At 39.5% G+C, this 24,949-nt stretch overlaps 1 protein-coding gene across 2 annotated transcripts in view; it reads left to right on the plus strand.

The window, feature by feature from the left end:
• ANKRD44 (ankyrin repeat domain 44) overlaps nucleotides 1-24,949 on the plus strand; it is a 325,289-nt gene that overhangs the window by 288,923 nt on the left and 11,417 nt on the right. For both annotated transcript variants that reach the window (XM_047083714.1, XM_047083715.1), the window contains exons 18-23: nucleotides 5,153-5,354; nucleotides 9,882-9,969; nucleotides 11,002-11,119; nucleotides 12,761-12,977; nucleotides 16,799-16,886; nucleotides 24,128-24,211. In XM_047083714.1, the coding sequence (XP_046939670.1) occupies nucleotides 5,153-5,354; nucleotides 9,882-9,969; nucleotides 11,002-11,119; nucleotides 12,761-12,977; nucleotides 16,799-16,886; nucleotides 24,128-24,211 (797 nt within the window). The remainder of the gene's footprint in view (nucleotides 1-5,152; nucleotides 5,355-9,881; nucleotides 9,970-11,001; nucleotides 11,120-12,760; nucleotides 12,978-16,798; nucleotides 16,887-24,127; nucleotides 24,212-24,949) is intronic.

Raw genomic sequence — 24,949 nt, forward strand, 5'->3', positions numbered from 1 at the left:
CAAATCGGCAGTTGTTTTGACAATTAAATGAGGTGCTACATGTCCAGCACGGTCTGACACACAGCAAGGGCTCAGTAGAAGTTAGCTATTGCTTCACAATTTAGATTAAACGGCTTACAATCCTATGCAGTTATGGTTTGCACAGCAAACACAGATCACAAACATGGACATATAGGAAATTATTTCCCTGTCTCAAGAAAGGCAGTATGTGTAGTAAAAGAACAATAGTCTAGAAGTTAGCCCCAGGGTGTGCCTTCTTGCCTCATAGTTCTGTGCAAGTCACTTTACCTCTGTGTTAAGCCTTCTAGAGAAGGGGTCAAGGTTTCTGATCCAATATTTGTCCTTCACCTCTTTGTGCCGTTACATGTAGAGACAAAAGTATTTTGTTTAAAAGCCAATTCAGTGGAATTACTGGGAAAAATTATAAGACATTGCTGAACAGCATAGATTTTAGTGGTCACAGCTCTGGGTTTCAAATTCTAGCTTTGTCACTTAATAGCTAAGTGACCTTGGATGAATTAATTTACGTTGTTTGTTTTGTTTTTTCATCAATAAAAAGAATGTTTGCATAGGCAAATAGCTGCTATTTTAAAAATATATTCCTACCACTAATACCAATAAATGAAAATAACATCCATTAAATTAATTCATTTATTCATCAAATAATTGTGGAGTGTGTACTATGCACTAGGCATGATTTAGGATACAGCAGTGAGCAATACGCATGAAGTGCCTTCAATCACAGGTAATAAACCAATGGATAAGTAACAGATATCAAATGGTAATAAGTGCTATAAAGATAAAATAAAGCAGGATAAGTGGGATGGAGAATGTCTGGTAGTATGCTGAGGTGGAGGGTGGAGGGCTGTGTTTTGGCTCTGGAAAGCATCCAGGTAAGGTGATATTTGAAGAAGTACCAGGAGAACCATGTGGCCCTCTGGAGGAAGAGCTTTCCAGATAGAGGAAATAGAAAGTACAGATGCAGGGGTGCCTGGCTGGCTCAGTCAGAGGAGCATGCAACTCTTGATCTCCGGGTCGTGAGTTCAAGCCCCACGTTGTGTGAAGAGATTACTAGAGGAAAAAAAAAAACTTAAAAAAAAAAAAAGTACAGGGGCACCCGGGTCTCTCAGTGGGTTGAACGTCTGACTCTCGGTTTCAGCTCAAGTCATGATCTCACATTTTGTGGGTTCAAGCCCTGCATCAGGCCCCGCTGCTGTCAGCCCAAAGCCTGCATGGGATCCTCTCTCTCCCTCTCTCTACCTGTCCCCCATTTATGGATGTGCTCTCTCTCTCTCTCTCAAAATAAATAAATAAACTTAAAAAATAATAAATACATGAATTTAAAAAAATTTTAAGAGTACAAATGCAACAGCCCAGAGGAGGAAATGCATGTATTTAACCATGGGGTAGGAGGTGGGGTTAGTGTGGTTGAACAGAGTGAGGGGGCATGCTGATGATCAGGGTAGAAGGAGCCCTAATCCTGGGGTGCCTGGGTAGCTCAGTCGATTAAGTGTCAGACTTCAGCTTCAGCTCATGATCTCACCATTAGTGGGTTTGAGCCCCACATTGGGCTCTGTGCTGACAGCTCAGAGCCTGGAGCCTGCTTCGGATTCTATGTTTCCCTCTCTGTCTCTGCCCCTGCCCCACCTGTGTGCATTCACATGCACATGTGCTCTCTCTCTCAAAAGTAAATATTTAAAAACAAAAAAGACTGGTTGTTACTTAAAAAAAAAAAAAAGAATAAGAAGAAGGTGGACTAATCCTAAGGGGCCTGAATGGTCATGGAAAGTTTTGGATTTTATTATCAAGGAGGAAAGAAGCCATTGACTAGTTTTCATCAAGGAGTGATATGTCCAACTTGGGTTTTAAGAGATTTCATCTGGATACCATGTCAAGAATAGATTGCAGTGGGGCAAAGATGGAAAGAAAGTGTTTGCCATAATCCTGGCCAAAGAGAATGGCCCTATGGTGAGAACTGGGTTAATTCTGGATATAATTTTAGAGATGATCGTGGATTGAGGGTTGCCACATGACACCTGTTTGTGAATTAGAACAGAGGTGTAGGGGGTTGGAGATAGATGTTTTCCTGCCAGGTGCCTGAGAACCTGAGGAGAACTCTGTGTGTTGAGCAAAAGGTGTCCCTTCCTCTCAGCAGACGCATCCCTGTTCCCGGGCATGGCAAAGCTGGGATCAGGAGGGAGAGGCTATCCTTCAACACACACTTGTGCCAGCATCCCAGGGCCCGTGTATAGGGCTACAACCCTGGTCTTAAGAGGGAAGACAAAGATGACCCCAAAGTTTTGGGCCTGAGCAATTAGAAGTATAGAGTTGCCATTTGCTGCAATAGAGGAGCATGAGAGGCATATATTCAAGTGGAAAGATCAATAGGCAGTTGAATATATAAGTTTAGAAGTGAGGGGTGCCTGAGTGGCTCATTTGGCCTCTGATCTTGATTTAGGCTCAGGTCATGATCTCACGGTTCATAAGTTCAAACCCCGCGTGGGGCTCTGTGTCCACCGTGCAGAGCCTGCTTGGGATTTTCTCTTTCTTCCTCTCTACTTTTCTCCTACTCATGCTCGCTCGCTCTCTCTCTCTCTCTCTCTCTCTCACAAAAATGCATACATAAACTTAAAAAAACACAAGTTTGGAAGTAAAAGAAGTTAGAAATGGATGTAAATTTGAAACTCATTAGCATATGAATTATTATACTGCATATTATAGGTAAGATATGTTTAATACATAACATATAATAGCCACAATCATTCACAAAAGTAATATAAAGAAAAAGTATTAAAACTTAAAAATTAAGTACTCTTAAATTCTGTGGGTCCTTTTATGTTGAGTTTTTGGTATTGTTGTTATGAACATATACTTAGGAAAACAACTCAAGTGACTTTTAAAAAGGTAAGATGAGGTAAATCCTTGCTTTACCTCCCTTTTCTAGAGGTAGCCAGCATTAACAGTTACTTTTGTATTTTTCTAAGATTTTCTATGAATATAGAAATATACATAGACATAGATATGTGTATATTTGGGTATGTTTGCTTTTTATATGAATGAGGTCATGTTATATGTGCTATCTGCAGCTTACAGTTTTTAAAAAAGTTTTTGATAGATTTTGTCAAGTCTCCTCAAATGTCGTACTATATATACTCCCAGCAACAGAGCATAGATTGCTTTTTTCACCAGGTCTTAACAAATACTGGACATAACCAACCTTTTTTTTTTTTTTTTCAAGTTTATTTATTTTGAGAGAGAGAGAGAGAGAAAGCAAGGGAGGAGCAGAGAGAGAGAGGGAGAGAGCGAATTCCAAGCCGCCGCACCGTCAGCACAGAGCTAGCATGGGGCTTGATCTCACGGTTTGTGAGATTATAACCTGAGCCAAAATCAAGAGTCTGATGCTTAACCGACTGAGCCACCCAGGTGCCCCTGGACATGACCAAACTTAATCATTGTCAAGCTGGTAGTTGAAAAATAATACCTTAAAAAAATTTATATATTTTCTCCATATGTTCACTGGCCTTTCATATTTCTTTTTCTGGGAGCTGTCTTTTCATGCCCTTTGTACATTTTCCTAAGTTTTAAAATGGTTTGTAAGAGGGGCGCCTGGGTGGCTCAGTTGGTTGAGCGTGTGACTTCGGCTCAGGTCATGATCTCCCAGTTTGTGGGTTCGAGCCCCACGTCAGGCTCTGTGTTGACAGCTCAGAGCCTGGAGCCTGCTTTGGATTCTGTCTCATTCTATCTCTGCGCCTCCTCTGCTCATCTTCGTCTCTCAAAAATAAATAAATGCAAAAAAAAATTGTTAATGTTTGTAAGAGCTTTTTATGTATTAGAGATATTGATCTTTTGTATGTGCTAAGCCTTTTTTCAAATTCATTGTGCCTTGAGCAATTGCTGCAGTGGGAAAACAAAAAGTGCTGCTGACATAAGAGGGGACTCTGGCTGCTGAAAACCCCTGGAGGCAGATTATTCCTGTATCTCCTTCTTTACTTCCTTGTCCCCCATCTTTCCCCTTCCTGTCCTTATCCCTCTTCTCTCTTTTATTTCCAGTGTCCTCAGCCTTGTGTGTGCATATACAATTTTTTACCTTGTAGACTTAATGAAAATTATCCCTCAGTCTTTTAATTTTGTGTTTTAGTAATGTGAAGCTTCTTAACCTAACATGGCATAGGACCTCATAATAGGTCTGAACTTGGTGCTGGTACATGAAATACATTTCCATAATTGTGTCTGTGTTTTCATTATAATCAATGGGAGAAGTAAAGGAGAAAGGAGGAAGCATCGACTGGGTACAAGATAGGATGGGGAAGCCTGTGTGATTTTATTCTTTCTATCTTCCATGGGAGGTGACTTTTATTGCTCTCATTTTTATAAATGAGAAAACAAACCCTAAGTGAAATTCAGAAACCTGCCAAGGGTCCCCTGCTTAGAAATTAAAATGTCAGTGGGGTGCCTGGGTGACTGAGTCGGTTAAGCGTCCACCTTCAGCTCAGGTCATGATCACACAGCTCAGGAGTTTGAGCCCCTCATCAGACTCTGCTGACAACTCAGAGCCTGGAGCTTGCTTCAGATTCTGTGTCTCACTCTCTTTCTTCCCCTCCCTCCATCTTGCACTCTCTCTCTCTCTCTCTCTCTCTCTCAAAAATAAACATTAACAAAAAAGAAATTAAAATGTTGGGCTGCAACAGGTCAGTATGCTTCTGTTGAATTACCAAGTCTGCATTGTTTTCAGTGATTTTTTTTCCCCCAGGTTTAACAGAAAAGTATCCTGAAAAAATATTCTAATTGTGTCATTATGTTTAGGACTGAACTGCTAGAATTAATGTATTCATTCATTCAGCTGCTTGTCTATATTATATTATTAGATTGATAGACATAAATGTAAGAATACATTAATACATTTAGTACGTTTGGAACAAATTATTTGACAAGCAAGAAAGAACATGAAGAAATTCATATGTACCAGTGAGCCTTGTGCATTATCATTTTTCAGTCTCTCTGGTTTGCCTGTTTCAATAATTATCCCAAGCATCTTTCAGATGTGCTCTTTGGAGGGGTCTCCAACTGTGACCTTGGAGGCTTAGCCCCTCATGTGGGTTGTTATGGGATTGGAAGTGAGTGAGCATTTGTGTCGTTGGTCTCTTCTTTGCAGGCCTACAACGGGCACCACCAAGCCTTGGAAGTCCTTCTGCAGTCGCTGGTGGACCTGGACATCAGGGATGAGAAAGGCCGCACCGCTCTGGACCTGGCTGCCTTTAAGGGACACACAGAATGCGTGGAAGCACTTATCAATCAGGGCGCATCCATCTTTGTGAAAGACAATGTAACCAAAAGAACCCCACTTCATGCCTCAGGTGGGTCTTGCCAAGAGTCTGGTGACTGTAGTTTTACGGCCCACTTATAAGTCCAAGTAAAAGGATGGCAGCATCTTGCATCCCAACTTTTAAAGTATCAGTTTTCTTTCTACATCAAATATGCCTCCAGTCTTCCAAAACGCTTTTGGTCTACTACCCACTTGGAGATGATTAGTGTTTTATGGCCAGGTAGGCTCTGGCCTTCTTCTTTTAGAGAACAGTTTTAGGTTCACAGCAAAACTGAGAGGAAGCTACAGAGATTGTCTATGCACTTCCTGTCTCCCCCCACATAGCCTTCCCCATTGTCAGTATCCCTTACCAGAGTCATACACTTATTACAGTTGATAAACCTACATTGACCCGTCATAATCATCCAAAGTCCATAGTTTACATTAGGGTCCACTCGTTATACATTCTGTGAATTTGGACAAATGTATGATGGCATGCATCCAGCATTAGAGTATCATATAAAGTATGATATTGTAAATACTGCCCTAAAAACCCTCTGCACTCTTTTTGGCCTTCTTAACTCAGAAGAGAGTTCAGAACCTTGGCCAATGGCTATCACAAAAATTTCTAAACAGGAGGCAAGGTGTAATGTGATCTTCAAATGAGTTACATAGACAAAATCACACAGCATTTTAAAGCATAAAATTAATGATATTTCTGGGCTGTTTCATAAAAGGTGTCATCAGACAGCATCAGTCTGCCAGTCTAAACGATGCTTCTTAGCTTCTGCTCTAATTCTTGATGCATCAGGTAAAATAAATAAAGACTTTACATCAGGTAAAAATAAAGACTCTTAAAAAGTATATGCATATGTATAAAAAAGTAAGTAATTTTCCTTCTATTGGAGATTTTTCTCCAATATACATAAAATAAAACTCTGCCAAGACATTTCTGGCTACATACACAGATAGAAAGGTAATGTGGAAGAATCTCTAGCTCAGCTAAGACATAAATTCCTTTGAAGTCAGGAATTCAAGGATATCAGCCTTTGATCAGAATAGTAGATATTGTCTTTTTTTTAATTCATTTATTTATTTTGAGAGAGAGAGAGTCTACATATGTCCACATGCATGCACACATGAGCAAGCAGTGGGGGGACAGAGAGAGAGAGAAAGGGAGAGAGAGAATCCCAAGCAGGCTTCGCACTGTCAGCACAGAGACTGATGCGGGGCTTGACTTCACAAACCATGAGATCATGACCTGAGCCGAAATCAAGAGTTGGATGCTTAACCAACTGAGCCACCAGGCACCCCGATATTGTCTTATGAAGAGAAATAACTATCGTACTCAGACCATGAAATAATGGGTGGATTGAAAAATAAGAGTAAAGACAGTTTTTCAAAAGACTTTATAATTCTTGTTATTTGGAAAAATGGTAGATCTTGTGGCACTGTTTCTATATATATCCTTGAATTTCCAAACCACTGAAGAAAATCAATATGGAGATTGAAAAATCATGGTGTTACCTAATCATCTGGAAATGATTGCTCCTGGAAGAATTTTTAGCCATGACGTCAGTAATGGATGGTATGGTTATAAATTATAAGTACTAATTTCCCATCACATTTAGTCTTTTTGGTATTTTTGGTAATATTGTAAAGTGTCATTGCAAAGTTTGGTATTCTAGGCATTCTTGGTATTATTACAAAGTTCATATTTAGATCTCTTTTTTTTAGTTTAATTTTATATTTTTAAATTTATATCCAAGTTAGCATATAGTGCAACAATGATTTCAGGAGTAGATTCCTTAATGCCCCTACCCATTTAGCCCATCCTCCCTCCTACAACCCCTCCAGTAACTCTCTGTTTGTTCTCCATATTTAAGAGTCTCTTCTGTTTTGTCCCCCTCCCTGTTTTTGTATTATTTTTGCTTCCCTTCCCCTATGCTCATCTGTTTTGTATCTTAAAGTCCTCATATGAGTGAAGTCATATGATATTTGTCTTTCTCTGACTAATTTCACTTAGCAGAATACCCTCTAGTTCCACCCACATAGTTGCAAATGGTAGCTCTCCTTTTTAAAGATTAGTTGTCTATTATTCACGGCAAACATCATGCTTTTAGTTACCATGTACAGTACTTCCTGACAATTACAAAAGGCCTATTTTTGTTGTGGAAAATTGTCCTTGTTAACAGGTAAACAGTGAAGGATAATCATTTTCACTCATTTGCCACTGTGATATAGGTTGTGGTCCAATGGAGCCCCCTCGTGGTCGAGACCACTCAATCCTTTTGGATTTCCATCAGGTCATTCATTAAAAAGATACAGGCCGTCATTTGACTCTATTCTCCACAAAATGTCTGATGTGCAGAAGCTTTTGCTTGTGCTTCCAGAATCTTTTCCAACTCATTTGAGAGGCCAATTGTTTTTTGTTTCAAATCCTGGGAGTACTGTGAGAGGCGGGAGCCAGGATGGATATTAGAGGTTTTGGCACAGATCGTTGCATTGACAGTTGTGGCCTTTGAGCAGTATGAAAAATGGCTGTCACTCACAGCCAGGGAGAGGCTGAGCTAGTCTGGGACAAAGCTGGAGTTGGCAGGCACAACTGAAGGAGATGTTAGCATCTTTTTGCTAGAAGGCAACTGGGGAAAACATAGTGTATGGGAAGCCGGTAAGAATTCTGGTTTGGCAACACTTTTACACTAGAGGGGAATTATAATTACCTGAGGGCTATTAGCTAAGTTCAAAAGTACACCACCCTACCCCCTGCCAAAAAAAAAAAGCACCACTGTAGAAATTGGTTTGTTCTCCAGCATACTGGGCGAGTGATGTGAACTTAGATAATTTTATTGTCTTTTTCTGTTTGGCCAAAAATCAGATGTCTTTGGAACTATTATGATTATGAGTATTTAATGAGTAGCAAATTGATATAGAAAGAGGAATCCATCAAAATATACCTGTACCTTCATGAACCCATTGTCTATAGTGTGTAGCAATCATTTCTCTGCTGATCATTTCCTTTTAAGCATACATTAAATTCTTGCCTATTTTGCCAGTGGTAATAGGTTTAATGTAATTTTTAAAACAAAAAACAAAACAACAGCAACAGCAGTAGATTGCCTGTACATCCAGTCCCCAAAATTTCCTCCTGAGATACATAAATGGAACATTGCTGAATGAGCTGAATGCAGTGGTCTACAAAATGTGGGCATTATTCCTGTAGTTAATTTGTGTTGTGTCAATGAATGGAAGCTAATTCTAATATGCATTGTCCCTGAAAAATATGTCGTTAAGTTAGCATTCTCTCACGACTGGCATGCAATAAAAAGAACTGTAAAATGCAGCTCTTAGAAGAGCCTTTATCAACCTAACATAGCTGCATCTATTCCCTTCTCTCTCCACAGCCATAATGCGGTAAATGCAATGTGTCTTATAGTGTTCTCATTGTTCAGAGAAGAGAGGAGGTCACGTTTAGAATTTTAAACATATTTGTTCTCATCATACTCCCTCAGTGGAAACCCATGTCTTTTGTAAGGCTGTGGGTTCCACTCAACAACCTGGAGGAAAGTACCTTAGCCCAGTAGATTATTCTTCCAGGAGGCTTGCTTCCCAGTCCCAGGGGGGCACCACCACTCCCCAGAGTAGAATCTTGCCTGGTGCACACAGGGGTGAGATCTTGTTATTTGGCCCCAGTGGGTCACGGCCCAGTGGACAGCCCACCTTTGGTCGGCTGGGCGAGAAGAAGAAGGGGCAAGGCGGTTGCTAGAGTCACAGGTCAGCCAGGGAAGGAACTGGGGGGCCAAGGGGACAGGCAGGTGGCAGCCATGGAAGCCAGTGCAAGAGACCCTGGAAGACTGATAAACCTAGGGCAGAAGTTTGAGGAACTCTGGGACAGAGCTGTCTTCCAGCCGCAGAGGGCGCATCCCTGAATCCCCTGGGAGCCTCTAGTCAATCAAGGAGCAGTGACCCCAGGGCTGGGTACCTTTCCAGTTTGAGGCTTTAAGTCACCACAAATCAACTGAATGATTGTTCTTGTCTACCTATAAATGTGAAGTCTAGGAGAAAACAGGCAGGACCTGTTTGCATCTCCTTTCCTCCCTTCCTCTGCTCCCCTTTGCCCTCCTCCCCTCCCATCCTGTTCTACTCTCCTGTTTTCCATCCTCTCCCTTCTTTCTTCTTTTTAAAAAGCGCTAGAGGCAGGCTGGACATGGGATTATATAGAATTGGGTAACTCTCTTCAAAGAACACAAAAGATAGCTAGCTGAAAATTGAGGAGAGGATATCAGTCCCATACAAGGAGGGAAGAAAGGACATCATTTTTAAGGAACACACTCTCAATGCAGGACCAGGAAAATGGTAGGTGAGGACCAACGTGCCCTAATGGAAAGAAAGGGAAGCTGAATTGACTAGAAACAAACATTGGAGCATGATGTGCCCAGCAGCTAGCACCAGCTGGAAACCTGGGGTATCTGTCAGCAGCAGTTGAAAACCACTGATTTGAAGTGTAAATAAATTTCACTTTCGAAGGATACGTGTAGTGCTGGTCTGTTAAAAACATGTCCCTTATTTTCCTTTTCAGTAATTAATGGTCATACACTGTGTTTGCGGCTATTACTAGAAATTGCAGACAACCCAGAAGCAATTGACGTGAAAGATGCCAAAGGACAGTAAGTCTTTTTAAATCCGGCCTGGGGTTGACATTTCAATCACAATAGGTAACTGGTTAATTCTTTAAACAGTTAGGAGGGAGTTCTAGTTTGAGGTATATATTTGGGTGAAATTAATAGTTGAAAGCCCAAGAATAATGAAGGGCCTTTGTGCTAAAGTATATATCCAAGAAAAGTATGGGGTGGGGGCTGTGTATCTTGATGAAAAAGAGCCAACTTTTGGGGCCATGTGTCCTGGGCTTTCTTTAATTTGTTTCTTCTTTGTATCCATTTTTACCCTCGTCTGAAGCTGCTGCATTCCCATTTTTTTAATTAATAATGAGAACAGGACAGACCTCACGAGGTTATCGCTATCATTAAAAAAAATCCTTCATAATTTTGTCCTTTCTGAGTTTGTTTTTCCAAAGTATTTTCCGTCTGTTAGCCTATTCCCCCACCTAATCTTCTCTTACAGATAGGAAATGCAAAGCCAAAAACAAAGCGCTAGTGACTCACTCCAGACCAATGAATTAGTGTCAGAGTTCAAACCAGAACCTCACTTCCTGGGCCCCAACCCTTTGTTTTTAACTCTAGATTCGTCAGAATTTTCTTTAAGGCAATGAAGTTTTGATCAAATAAAATCTTGAGCAGACGTCCAACATAGGAAACTGTGAAAGTAGAGCTGCAATGCTAGAAGTAAGAGGGTCTCCTCCATAGACACACTCCCTCCTCAGTATTTGGTGAATGCTACATGGTTTTGAAAATGATGGGATTAACATGAACCTTGTGAGAAGCAACCCTGTCCCCCTCTATTGATCATTCCACTGACACCATTCCACATGGCCTTTAGAGACCAGAGGTAGAGCATATAGCTTGTTCCATGGACCTACGGCAAACTGGGGACCCTCAGAAAATATTAAGCAGTTGTTAAGGGGAGAGGGGAGGGGGAGAAAGAGAAGGAAGAGAGAGGTGTTTTCCCTCAGGAAATGATGTGGTTTGGGTTTTTTTTTCCCCCAATCTTCTTTTTAAAAGCCTAATTTATTTCTTCCCTAGAACCCCACTGATGCTTGCAGTAGCATATGGCCACATTGATGCTGTTTCATTGTTGCTTGAAAAGGAAGCAAATGTAGATGCTGTTGACATCATGGGCTGCACAGCTTTACACAGAGGGGTATGCACATCTTCCTCAGCTTTAGTAAAGCAATTTTGTAGTGAGCTTATTTCCTCTTTTTTGCCCCCATATGAATTTTTAGTAAAAACATTATTTTCTAAGATAACTAATAAAGGTCAGTGAAAAGGAAATTACAGGGGTGCCTGGCTGGCTCAGTCAGTAGACCATGTGACTCTTGATCTCAGGGTCATGAATTGGAGCCCCACATCGAGTGTAGAGATTACAAAAAAAAAAAGAGAGAAAAGAAATTACAAAATCTTTTGCAAAGGTAAAATAATGGCAGGTACTCTTAGATCCTGCTCTTCAGATTTCATGTTCGATTATGATAATAGATACATGAACACCTGCTGTTGATAGAATTGATTCTGTTTTATGATTATATGCAAATCATACAAAATTTGCAAAAAAAAAAAAAAAGTAAAGCTTAAGGAAGAAAATCATAATCACCAGCAATTCTACCTCCTGGAGATAACCACTTTTTAGTAAATATATCCCCATTCTTTTTTGCTGTAATGTGCATTTGTTTTGAATTTTAAAAAGAGAGAATACTGATGATGTTATTTGGAACCTGCTTTTTTTTTCTAAGTAGATCAAGGACTTTTTTTCCATGTCACTAAATATTTTTTCTTTTTCTTTGTTTAAATGTTTTTATTTAGGGAGAGGGACAGAGAGGGAGAGACAGACTCCTAAGCAGGCTTCATGCTGAGAGACACGGGGCTTGAACTCACTTACCATGAGATCATGACTTGAGCTGAAATCAAGAGTCAGACGCTTAACTGACTAAGCCATCCAGGCACCCCTCCATGTCACTAAGTATTTTTCTGCCACATTATTTTAATCCTCCATTTTGCTTAGGAGGTATAATTTATTGTAGTGATTACCTAGTTTTCAGTAGCCATGCTATTTCTAATTGTTCTTTTTTACAAATGTGGGCCCATTCGCCACCTAAAATATGTATCCTGTGACAATTTCCCACCTGAAATACATATCCTGCTGAAATATGTATCCTTGGATGATTCTTCATACATATCTGCTGAAATTTTTTTTAATGCGTGTCAAACTAAATGAAACAAAAACAAATTATGAAATTGCTATTTGGGGATGGTGCTAAACACTATGATAAATGAAAAGAATAAGAACTCTAAGTGGTTAATATCATAATCGTAGTTCTTATTTTTTGAATACTTCCTGTGGTCCGTGTCACAGGCTGGGAGCCTTTGCATACCTCACAAGGCCTCACAACAACCTCCGAGTCATTATGACTATTCCTGCTTATAGGTGGGTAAAGTGAGGCACAGAAAGGCAGATTGATTTGTCCAAGTGTCATAAGTGGGAGCCAGGATTTAACTTGCACCTTCCTGAATCTGAAGCTGGTATTTTCCACTATATCACGCTACCTTTCAAGTTTATGTTTGGAGAGTCAAGAGATGTTTCTGAGGCGCTGGTGTTCACAGACTTCTCCGTTAGGAATCTTGCTGGGGTTGTGCTGCCTCTTCCCTCCGCAGTAGGGCAGAGTCTGCTTGCCTTAAGGCCCAAGTGTATGTCCACTTACTCTGAGCCTAGCCTCATCTAGCCCTGCTTTGCTTCCTGCATCTCTGCCCTTCTGAGATGTGTTTTGTGTTTTTAATTGCAATGCCTCAGATTATGACAGGCCACGAGGAATGTGTGCAAATGCTGCTGGAACAAGAAGTGTCGATTCTCTGTAAAGATTCCAGAGGGAGGACACCCCTGCACTACGCGGCGGCTCGTGGCCATGCCACATGGCTGAGCGAGCTGCTCCAGATGGCACTTTCCGAGGAGGACTGTTCTTTCAAAGATAACCAAGGCTACACGCCACTGCACTGGGCTTGTTACAATGGTGAGTTGATTGTCGTTGGACTGTTTCCAGTAGACTTCCTGCCTGCCCGGTACCACTGTGGTCTCAGTGGAAGTGAGAACATAGTGTAACATTGTAAACCATGGTTTCCAATCTTTCTATATCTAAGATACCCTTTTCCCCCTTCATGACTACCATGATGCCCTAATGCAGTAAAAATTCACTTTCCTCTTTTTTTTTAATTAAAAAATTTTTCTTAATGTTTATTATTTATTTTTGAGAAAGAGAGAGAGCACAAGTGGTGAGGGTTAGAGAGAGAGGGAGACACAGAATCTGAAGCAGGCTCCAGGCTCCAAGCTGTCAGCCCAGAGACCAATGCAGGACTTGAACTCACGAACTGTGAGATTGTGCCCTGAGCCAAAGTCGGGTATTTAACCAACTGAGCCACCCAGGCACCTCCACTTTCCTCCTTTTTGTTAACCTCTAACATGTAACTCCTATTCAGAGCTTTGGATGAACTGAAAGAACTAGTTTTAATCAGGGTTTCTGGTTTACATGAGATAACCAGAGATCCTACAAGGAATTAAAATAATAAAGCTAAAAAAGCAAACAAAAAAATATGATGTAATAATCTGTCACAATTGACCACTAGTAGATGCGTGATTTTTTTTTTTGGCATTTCTTTTTATGTCTTATATCCCCTAATTATTTAGTAGCACTTGTTATTTGGGAGATTTTTAAAATTTTATTTCACTTATTTGAGTAAAAAAGGAAAATGCATACTAACTGTAACATATCAAAAATACTGAAGTGCCTAAAGTAAAATTGTCTCCATTTCCAAATTTACTTTCTGATGTAATTTGGTGTATATATATTTCATAATTTTCCCTTGAGAATAATAAATAAATATGCACCTATTATATACGCACCTATTTTTAAAAACTAGAATCATAGAGCAAATATTATATAACTTTTTTGTCACTATTTACTTAACTTTCCATTGCAGATACTCTGACAAGTCAATATGTATCACTATACATTGATCTTTTTAATAGTTGTATATTTTGTAGCACATAGCTGGATAGATACAGGCATGTGTGAGTGTGTATACCAGAATCTATTATTTATTCATACCATATCCTTGTTGACGAACATTCAAATTGTTTTCAGGTTTTTTCCTATTACAAACAATGCTGCAGTGTGTATGTTCATATTATGGTAACTCGAGTTCTTTCAGATGTCCCCAAAAGTGAAATTGTTGATAAGAGGGCATACATACCCTAAAATTTTTTAATTTTAGTAAATTATACCATATTACTTGGCAAAAAGAGTATAAAGATTTATTACTCCATCAAACGTGTATATAAAACTTACTATCTTCTTAAGCCTCTGCCAGCCCAAGATAGTATGTCTTTTTTTTTAATTTTTGTCAGTTTGAAGGGCAAGAAACAGATATTTTTCAATTTGTGTTTCTCTGATAGTGTATTTATTTATGTATTTGTATTTCCTTTTCCAGATGAGGAAAGTGTCCTCTTCTGGACATTACCTTTTTCATCTGTTGCTCATTTTTCCCTACTGAGTTGTTTATCATTTCTCATAGTGTTTGCAGAAGTACCTTGTGTTCGAAATATGAATTCTCCATTTGTTATGTGTGTTGCATTTGTCTTTGTTCCTTGTTTATGATATCTTTTTGATGCAGAGATTTTGAACTTTAAATGGTTGAATCTATCAATTTTTTTTCTTTTATTGCATCTAAGTTTCCAGTCTTGCTTAAGCAGGTCTTTCACCCCTAAGTGTATGTGGATATTTCCCCATGTGTTTCTTACTCAACTCCTATAATTTTATTTTTCCATTTTTAATTCTTCTATTAAATTTTCACTCAAAAACTATGATTATTAGGTCCAGAAAGGTTTTTGGGTGCCCTGATATATCAACGTAAGACCTTTCATTATGGTTTCGTTAGAGTCCTCCTTTTTTCAGTGTTCGACTTTGGTGAGAGCCACATTTTGCTGCTTGTTCGACTTGATTTTGCTCCCTCCCTGCCATTGGTGGATTGTGATTTTTTTCTCTCTACTAATGGATGAGAGCTCCCTACCCCCATCTGAATCAAGCTGTGAGATCTCTCTGGCACTGGAAAGCCTACAGGAAGGGGGAAGACATAAGAGTGCTGATTATAGACCGCATAATTTAGACTGGAGTGGGATAGTGTGGGAATGGCAGGTGCCTCTGTTCTTGGGCCCATCCAGGTGCAAGGAGGGAAGGGGGAGACCCTCTCCTGAGCAATCACCTTGCCAGTGCAGCCTTTCAAATCTGAGGTTCAAGCTCTCATTTTCCTAGAATCCCCTCCACTGAGCACTTAGAATATTGAAAGTTGTACAGGGGTCCTCAGTCCTCCCCACACAGATCTGAAATTGGGATTCACATAGTCTTCAAGGAATGGTAGATGTAGATGCTGCATGAAGCTAAGTCCTTTGGGGGGAGTCATACTAATAGAGGGAAGCCCCTCTTCCCAACACTTCAACAGTATCTAGGGTGGTTTGAGTGAGGGTTGGATATAGTTGGAAAGCTAAACAGTATAACTTGAATAAAGTTAGACGATTTTATATTCATCACTTCATGTGCTTCTTCATCCTAAAAACTGTTTCACCTTTTCTCTCTAGAAGTACAAGAAAGGTTTGGCTTGAATTTTTTTTTTTTAATTTTTTTTTTCAACGTTTATCTATTTTTGGGACAGAGAGAGACAGAGCATGAACGGGGGAGGAGCAGAGAGAGAGGGAGACACAGAATCGGAAACAGGCTCCAGGCTCTGAGCCATCAGCCCAGAGCCCGACGCAGGGCTCGAACTCACGGACCGCGAGATCGCGACCTGGCCGAAGTCGGACGCTTAACCGACTGCGCCACCCAGGCGCCCCGGTTTGGCTTGAATTTTAACACTTAAAATTAGACACATCTACATAATTCTGAGGTGGACCATAAAAGAACTCTAATTTAGCACTAAATTTAACCAAGAAGAGGTTCAGGAGAACAATCTATATTCCAAAGCCAAATAACTTTGCCTTCAACAATTGTACCTCGTCTCACAAAACACATATATGTCCTTTATCAGCTGAAAACTCCATCATCCTGTGACCTAGGTAGGACGGGCATTACTAGTCTGATATTTTATATATGGGAAACTGAGGCTCACAAATCCCAAGTGAGTTGCCTAAGTCAGGTAACAAGTAAGCTGACAGAACTAGGGCCTTACTCAACTCAAATTCAGTTGATTTAGAAACTACTTGTCATTTTGCTGAAAATAATTCCTCATATTCATTCCTCTACTTATTAAAAAAAATACTTATTGGGTACATACTATTTGCTGGGAACTGATCTTGGTGCTGTATTAAACACATGTGTAGTATTTTATAGTCAAAGCCCTTTTTCACCTGCATTATCTCAAATACTAAATTCTATCAATCACATCTTCTTTCGTGAATTAGGTTGCATAATTGTAAGTGAACCTATTCGTGAGGGTGAAAGGAGAATTTGCTATGGTAAATATGGTCAAACAGGCATATCTATGTCAAGCATCTGGCAAGAGCTGAGGATGATATAGAATCTATTCTGCTTGCAAATGAGGTCTCTTCTTTATCTCTTTCTCTCCACCAGAACATATGGCCTTCACTGTTTCATTATGTCTCAGAACACCTGTGAGCATAGTTCATAACATTTTGGCATTTTGTGAATTTTATTCCATGGAGAATGAACATGCAGCCAATTCAGGAGAATTCAGTCGAATTCAATACTTAATGAAAAAGAAAATAGATTGCGTTGAACAAAATTTCTTTCTGGGAAACTCCCTAAATTCTTTTGATTCCTTGCAGGTAATGAAAACTGTATAGAGGTACTTTTGGAGCAAAAATGTTTTCGAACATTTATCGGTAATCCCTTTACTCCACTGCACTGTGCAATGTAAGTAGAAATGCTGGAAGTTAATGGTGTTCCTTTAATCCTTTTAACTACATGCAAAGAAATTGCCTTTTAGGGAAGAGATGGGCTTTTAGACTAGAGATAAGACCAATATATTCCATTTTGCTGCTAATGGCAAATAGGTCTGATAGCAAAGTGTGGTCCCTAGTGTTAATGATTTTCCAGGAGCTTTTTGTAGAGTGCCCAGGTTTCCAGGGGGCTCACATATCACCAGAGGGAAACTACCTGAAGGGTAATGGGTGACTGCTAACAGGCACGTTACACACCAGGTGAAGAGCTCTTTAGATGTACCAAACTCTAAAAATAAGTTGGGGTTAGAAACAATGTACCTATGGATGATTGGAAAGACATTTTATAGCAGGAAGACTTTTTATATATTGTAATTCTCCATTCTTCATAGGTTGTAAATTCTTTTTTGATGAATGTAATTTTTTCTGCCATGTCATAGTATGAATGTTTAGAGAATACGGTGACGGTTAAGTCCAACTTCCACAGTCAGCCTGGAGGAACATGGCCACCTGGGGCCTGTGTTTACCCAGGGGTTCATATTCACCTGGGAAATGATGGTCAGCCTAGAGACCCAAGACTTGGGAGTGCTTTGTCTATGCATTTCTGTGTGCTTCACATGCAGCTGGGTCATTTGATTGAAAGATATTGGAGGCATAAAATGGCTCCATAAAGAAAGGGTAAGGAATAAAGAGTAGGGGTGATTTTAAATTTGAAGGAAGCATTTCTTTGTCACTTTGGTATCCCCCCAAAACCTAACATGATGCCTTGTATAAGTGGTAAACACCTTCCTGGATGTAGGGGTTCTGAAGACATGCTGGGAATACAGAGCGTGTGCCATTAAAATGGTTAAAATCATTAAAGAAGACATTTGAAGTGATACAAACAATCTTTATTTTGCACTTCATGAAGCAGACTGTCTGCACTTTGAAGAGTTCAGAGAACTGCAAAATGGGGCGGAAAATAGGAAGCTTTTACAGAATAAAAAATCGGGAACAAGGAAGAGAAGGAATAAAAATGCCTGATTAGTGGGGCACCTGGGTGGCTCAGTCAGTTGAGCATCCAACTTTGGCTCAGGTTGTGATCTCACAGTTTGTGGGTTTGAGCTCCACATAGGGCTCACTGCTATCAGCACAGTGATCCTCTGCCTCTCGGTCTCTCTGCCCCTCCACCATTCATGCCCCCCCCTCAAAAATAAATAAACATTTAAAAAAAAAACCTGATTACCTAGGGTTACAAATCTGAGGTATCATAGGAATGGAGCAATCACCCATATACCTTGGTGATTATTAATTGGTTAACTAGATGGTCTTATCTCTGGGAAGATGGAACATTTATAAGAACATGAAATGTAAAGTTTTGTTTTGCTGATGTTGTTTCCCAGGACCAGTGGTGCCTCGTCTACCAAGGAAAGGTTAATGTGAGATCAATTTGACAGTTCTTCCTCCTCCCTTTGATCAACCTCTGGCCAACCAAGAGGTTTGAGCAAAGGTGATGTTGAAAGCTATTCTCAGTTACCATTGTCTCTTTGGGTGTCAGTATATATTTCACAGGAGGAGATGATGTCAGGCTTGCATTCTAGTTGGAGGGAGACTATTTGTTAGTTTATAGTTGCACACACGCATCTAAAAACCTTGAGAGAACAACATACCAGGAGCAATAGACCAGGAAGATAATTATTAATAGTAAAAGTATTCCTTGGGAATGCAAGCTGGTGCAGCCACTCTGGAACACAGTATGGAGGTTCCTCAAAAAACGAAAAATAGAACTACCCTACGACCCAGCAATTGCACTACTAGGCATTTATCCAAGAGATACAGGTGTGCTGTTTTGAAGGGACACATGCACCCCCATGTTTATAGCAGCACTATCAACAATAGCCAAAGTATGGAAAGAGCCCAAATGGCCATTGATGGATGAATGGATAAAAAGATGTGGTATATATATACAACGGAGTATTGCTCGGCAATCTAAAAGAATGAAATCTGGCCATTTGCAACTACGTGGATGAAACTGGAGGGTATTATGCTAAGTGAAATTAGTCAGTCAGAGAAAGACAAATATCATATGACTTCACTCATATGAGGACTTTAAGAGACAAAACAAATGAACATAAGGGAAGGGAAACAAAAATAATATAAAAACAGGGAGGGGGACAAAGCATAAGAGACTCATAAATATGAAGAACAAACTGAGGGTTACTGGAGGGTTGTGGGGGGGGATGGGCTAAATGGGTAAGGGGCACTAAGGAATCTACTCCTGAAATCATTGTTGCACTATATGCTAACTAATTTGGATGTAAATTTTAAAAAATAAAAAATTAAATTAAAAATAAAAATAAGAAAAAAGTATTCCTAAGATTTGCAGGACATTCCTGAAACAGGGTCCCCATGAACCAAACCAACTAGAATCAAACCAAGAAATGGTCCCAAAGAGGGGATACTTCTTTAAGCCAGTTGGCCTGTTAATGTATCTTGTATAACCGTGTTTCCACTTCCCTAGAAGTGTTTTACAGCAAGCTTGTTCTAGAGAAACCTAGACATTAGAAATCAGGAGAAAGTTTTTGATGGACAGAACCACAGAGTCACCAGTATTATAGCAAATCCAACAGTAAGTTGAGAGTTTGATTACCCTCCTTTGCAGTGGCCTGACATATGTGAGTGACGGCATTCTCTTTCTAGGCCAGCTCAAGGTGAGAGGTGGACAAACGAATCATAAAGACCTTCATGGTATAATAATTAGGGAAATAATGGCCAGAGAGGGAAAGAGGAATGGAGAGAAATGTTCTTGATCCAACATCTTAGGAGGAAACGGTGTACTTCAGTGTCAGCTACTAATCTTCACAGTCAATTTGATTTTGAAGTCTCTGGCATTGGCCCAGGACCAGATGTCAGATGAGCCTTCTACAGTCATGAGATTTGTACACCTTGTAATTTGGCAGCAGTGTCAGTGATCAAGGGTACTTCGTAGGGTCCTTTCCAGGAATTTCATTTTGCAAAAGCATCAGAGTAAAAGAATAACTGCCTGCAAATGACAAAGGATTTAAATAGGTCTATTGTGGAAGATCCGATAACAAGTAATTGCAAGGAATTGACAAGGAAATTTGTTAATTTTTGTTACACATAACATTTAACATGATAAGTGGAATTATGGACAGATAAAATTATACCAGAATGCATCAGAATTTTAGGAATTTTATACAATTTCTGGAACACTTATGATAACGTATGTATGCTCACCATATAACCTGAAAACATCATTTCTTATCTGACAATGCTTCCTATATAATTTAACATACCAAATAAGCCTGATTAGTTTAATATTTATCCTTTAATAAGGAAAGAGAAAGAATCTTTTGAGATGTTTCAGGTACCTTTGAAAAATACCCAACTTCGTTCAAGGTCAAAAAGACTTCATTTAGAATTTTATTTGTGGGTGGGGTGCCTGGATGGCTCAGTTGGTTGACCATCCAACTTTGGCTCAGGTCATGATCTCAGGTCATATGTATTTTTAAAAAGAAATGAAACAAGGAAATCAATTTACAAATCAGTAACAAAATTCTTCCAAAATTGGAGATGAAACATCATACTTACTCTTCCACTCACACTCTCTCTCTCTCTCTCTCTCTCTCTCTCTCAAAAATAAATAAACATTTGAAAAAAATTTTTTAACAAAACAAATACATAGATCTAAATTTTGTTTTTGACAAATGGAATTAGTTAAGGTTATCTGCTCAGATGGCTTAAACCTCTTTACTAATATTTGAGAAGAAAACTTAAGATTTAAAAAAAATTTTTTTTAAATTATTTATTTATCTTGAGAGAGAAAGAGCACAAGTGGGGTAGGGGCAGAGAGAGAGGAACAGAGAATCCCAAGTAGGCTCTGTGCTCTCAGTGCAGAACCCAATGTACGTACGGCTCAAACTCACCAACCGTGAGATCATGAACTGAGCTGAAATCAAGAGTCTGAGACTTAACTGACTCAGCCACCTAGGCACCCCTAAACATTTTTTTTAATTCCAGTATAGTTAATATACAGTGTTATATTAGTTTCAGGTGTACAATATAGAGATTTAGAGATTCCGTACATCACCCAGTGCTCATCAACACTTAGGATTTTTTATTTCCTAGTTTCCAAATAGCCTTTCTTTTTTTCTTCTTTTTTCTGACAAGAATTATTTCCCTGAAATGTGCATTTCAAACAGTTGACTTACAAACAAGTTCCTAGAGAAGACCTTTATAACATTTACATCTCAAAGGCACAGGGAAAGAATGCAGTAATTCTTTCTTCCAAGAAGGACTTCTGTTTCCTAAATCTAGGATTTTACAATACCTACAAGCCTTTTGAGATGAATAGAGGATATTTGGGGATTGATAAAAAGGATAGGTGAGCTTTTTCTGTTCTTTAAAAACCGAATTTGTAAGGCAAGGAAGGTTGGTTTTAATTCCCCCCAAAAAGGGGGCTGACCCACTCATCCAACTACATTATCTTTAATTTGCTTTTTTATATCAAGGAGAAAATCTTCCTTCAACTAAGATAGAAATCAAAGGCTTCCTTTGTTCTAGATTTAGAGCTGTTTGTCTTTGGAATGCCCCTGGTCCCCCACTCCCAACACCAGGTACATAGTTTCATTTAACTTAGTGGGAAGGCCTAAAAAAAAAGTTGCTATCAGGCTCTGAATACCAACTTCCTATTTGGCCAACTTCTGACCATGAAGCAACTTTAAAAGAAGGAAGGAAGGAAGGAAGGAAGGAAGGAAGGAAGGAAGGGAGGGAAAGAAGGAAGGAAGGAAGGAAGGAAGGAAGGAAGGAAGGAAGGGAAAAAAAGAAAGAGAAAGAAAGAAAGAAAGAAAGAGAAAGAAAGAAAGAAAGAAAGAAAGAAAGAAAGAAAGAAAGAGAAAGAAAGAAAAAGGCATTTCCAATATCTTGTCAGCCTGGGCAAACAGTAAATATCCCTGGCAATACTGAACAACCCATGGAATGCAAGAGGTGCCCCCAAAGATGGTGCAAAAGATACTACTCTCCCAAGATCCACAGCTACCTCCTAAAGATTGCCAAAAGAAAGAAGGATTTAGGACAAGCAAGAAGGCAATAGCAGTCCCTGGAAGAGAAAAAGATCAATAATCAATGGCTACCTCAAAACCAAATTCATAAGAGTGAATTTGGAAAGGAAGGGAAAACACAAAATTATACCTTCCCCTCTTGACCAGGCACCACAGAGACCAGAAAAGCTGAATCTGGTAAGAATTCTCATTCTTTGCCCACTCTTGCCAGTTTTCCCAGGATCCCATCTGCAGGCTCCAGAGTAAGTGTAGTTCAAAGTAGAGAATATTGCTCTGGTATGTGTCTACTGGAATTTTGCAAGATTTTTCCATTAATTTTAATTTTATTTCGACTTGGCTGTTAAAAGGAATAACTTATAGCAGTTTACCGGAGAATTCCTTGGCATCTTATCAACACTGGAGGGGGGCCATATAATAGGGGCCCTCCTTTGAGGGTATATATGGGGACATTTGAGTTGGTATCAGAGGATTTGCACAAAACCTTCTAGGACAATCTTTCCTCCAGTGTCCTGGTGGATTGCAAATGAGACACCAATTTCTGAGCCAGTGTTTTGATGATGGTGCACTGAGGTGTTGTTTTAAGTTTCTGGCCTTGGAGCAGTTGTAGCTATAGGGCCAGTAACTCTGAAAAGACTTGTTTACACTCTTGTAGCCTCTTTACAGTGGAAAGGCAATTCAGAAGTGAATTAATAGACTGTAAGTACTCAGGTAAGGGAGGATAGAGGGCAGTAGTAGGAGTCATATCAGTCTTACAGTCTTTATTTTAGGTACCTCTTGTGTCTTTAATTTTTCATTAACCTTTTGCAATGAATCTTTCAATGAAGCTACCTTGGAACCTTGAAACCTTTTGGAAGCTTCTGCAGACCAATTAAAATAGTCATCCCATTCTCTTTGTTGATTTGGGAACCCTTGCTTTCAACTCTTCTTCTCAAAGGAACAATCTTACCTAATTGGAACATTCCCCATGATGGCCATTGTAATTCTAGGTTGTCTTAGTAGGAGTTTGCCATTTTTGTAGGTATCCGTTGCATCTGGGATCACAGTTCTTAGACATAAAATAAGCAACTGTGCTGGAAGGCAGAGTGCTCAATTCTTTGAAACTTGAGGATCTCATTTCTTTAGCTAAGCCTAGAGTCTCTTGGAACCAAATTAATACCTGAGAGAGATGTACCATTGAGTTTGGGATTTGTGTGGTGTTTTACAGTGTACCTTGTTGCATGAAATTTTCTTGAAGTTGTTGGGTGACCTAGTATGAATCTAATCTATTCCATGACCAACTTATCACAGAAGTATGTGGTGAGCACTGTAACAGCTTTAAAGTGCCCAACCTATGCCCATCAATTTTGTGGCTTTGATTTCTGAGATTCTCATTAACAAAAGATCTATTACTCGTCACAAGCATTCTTTATAATGGTGGATGCCCTAAGGGCTTCTAATAGTCCAACTTGTGCCTACTTAGATTTTGATGTGCCGTTGGTCAAAACAGTCTGCATTTTTGCAGACTTTTAATTTATTTCCCCAAGTCTCCCAGTGGTTTATGCTGTAGACTTACATCATGGTCCCTGTTAGTCCCACAACTGCTGTCACCTAACTGTCCCTGAGCCTTTTCTGAATCATAGAACCTCTCTGGGAACTTTAATGAACACTTTTCCCTTAAAAAGTTTTGGATAAAGTGCGTTTGGCCTGGACCGTTTCAGACAAGGGAGCAGACCTCACATCCAAGAGTGACTCACCCCCGGCCCTTGGTAACCAGAGGAGAGTGAACTCAGGGTTAGGCAGGTGCCTTGCTTGTCTTTTCCTCTTGCAGGCTGTTAGTAGTCAGCTTAGAATCCCACCCTCGTCACCTGTTAAACTGATTAAAGAAGACAATTTAGGTGATATACATCTTATTTAACGCTTCCTGAAGCAAGCAGTTCTCCAAACTCTTGAGAATGGAGACTGCCTGCTTCATGAAGCATTAAATGAAGTTTGTTCGTGTGATCTAAATTGTCTTCTGCAATCATGTGAACAGATCATAAACCACAGATATTTGAATCATATTTTTTTAATGTGTCAGACTGTTAAAATATATAGTGCATAGGAAGATGGAGTAGGAGGAAACATGTAATTTTTTAAAGAGTGATACCTTAAAATGTAAAACTTATTTTCATTTTAGAATAAATGATCATGAGAATTGTGCGTCATTGCTACTTGGGGCCATAGATTCCAGCATTGTCAATTGCAGAGATGACAAAGGCAGGTAAGTGATACTGAGATGGCATGCCTCTTGTCTTGATCAATCTTAGTCTCTGCTTTGTGGTTGTAAAGTAGCCAAACATTTATTTTTTTGTTTAGTTTAAAAAGTAATATAGGGGCACCTTGGTGGCTCAGTCAGTTGAGCATATGATTCTTGACTTTGGCTTAGGTCATGATCCCAGGGTCTTGGGATTGAGCCCCACATCAGACTCTGTGCTGAGTGTGGAACCTGCTTGGGATTCTCTCTCTCTGTCTCTCTCTCTTCCTCTACCCCTCTGCCCCACTCATACTCTTTCTCTCTCTCTCTCTCTCTCTCTCTCAAAAAAAAAAAAAAAAGAACAAACAATAAAAGTCACAAAAACTAATATAAAAGCATGGCTTTTAAAAATTAAATATAATGAATATGTAATTAGGAGAAATTACTCTCTTATCCCAGAAGCCCCAGCCTCTTCCATCACCTTAAATTGATCTTTTCACATTTTTATATTCTACCAAGTAATTTCTACACAATAACCACAAACATATGTAAAAAAATATATACTTATGCTCTTATGCAAATGGGAGAATTCTGTTGCAATGCTCTGCTCTTAGGGTATCTTGGAAATCTTTTCATACCAGAACATGTAGATTTACCAGATTATTTTTGAATCTGCATATTACTTCACTGAATCGCTATACTCATTTAATCAGCCTGCCTTCTAGTGAAGAACATTTAAGTTGTTTCCAGTATTTTGCTGTTTCA

Source organism: Lynx rufus, unplaced genomic scaffold (assembly GCF_022079265.1).
Source record: "Lynx rufus isolate CCGP_SWC_20201006 ecotype Redwood Valley unplaced genomic scaffold, mLynRuf1.p SCAF_2, whole genome shotgun sequence".
Lineage (NCBI taxonomy): Eukaryota > Metazoa > Chordata > Mammalia > Carnivora > Felidae > Lynx > Lynx rufus.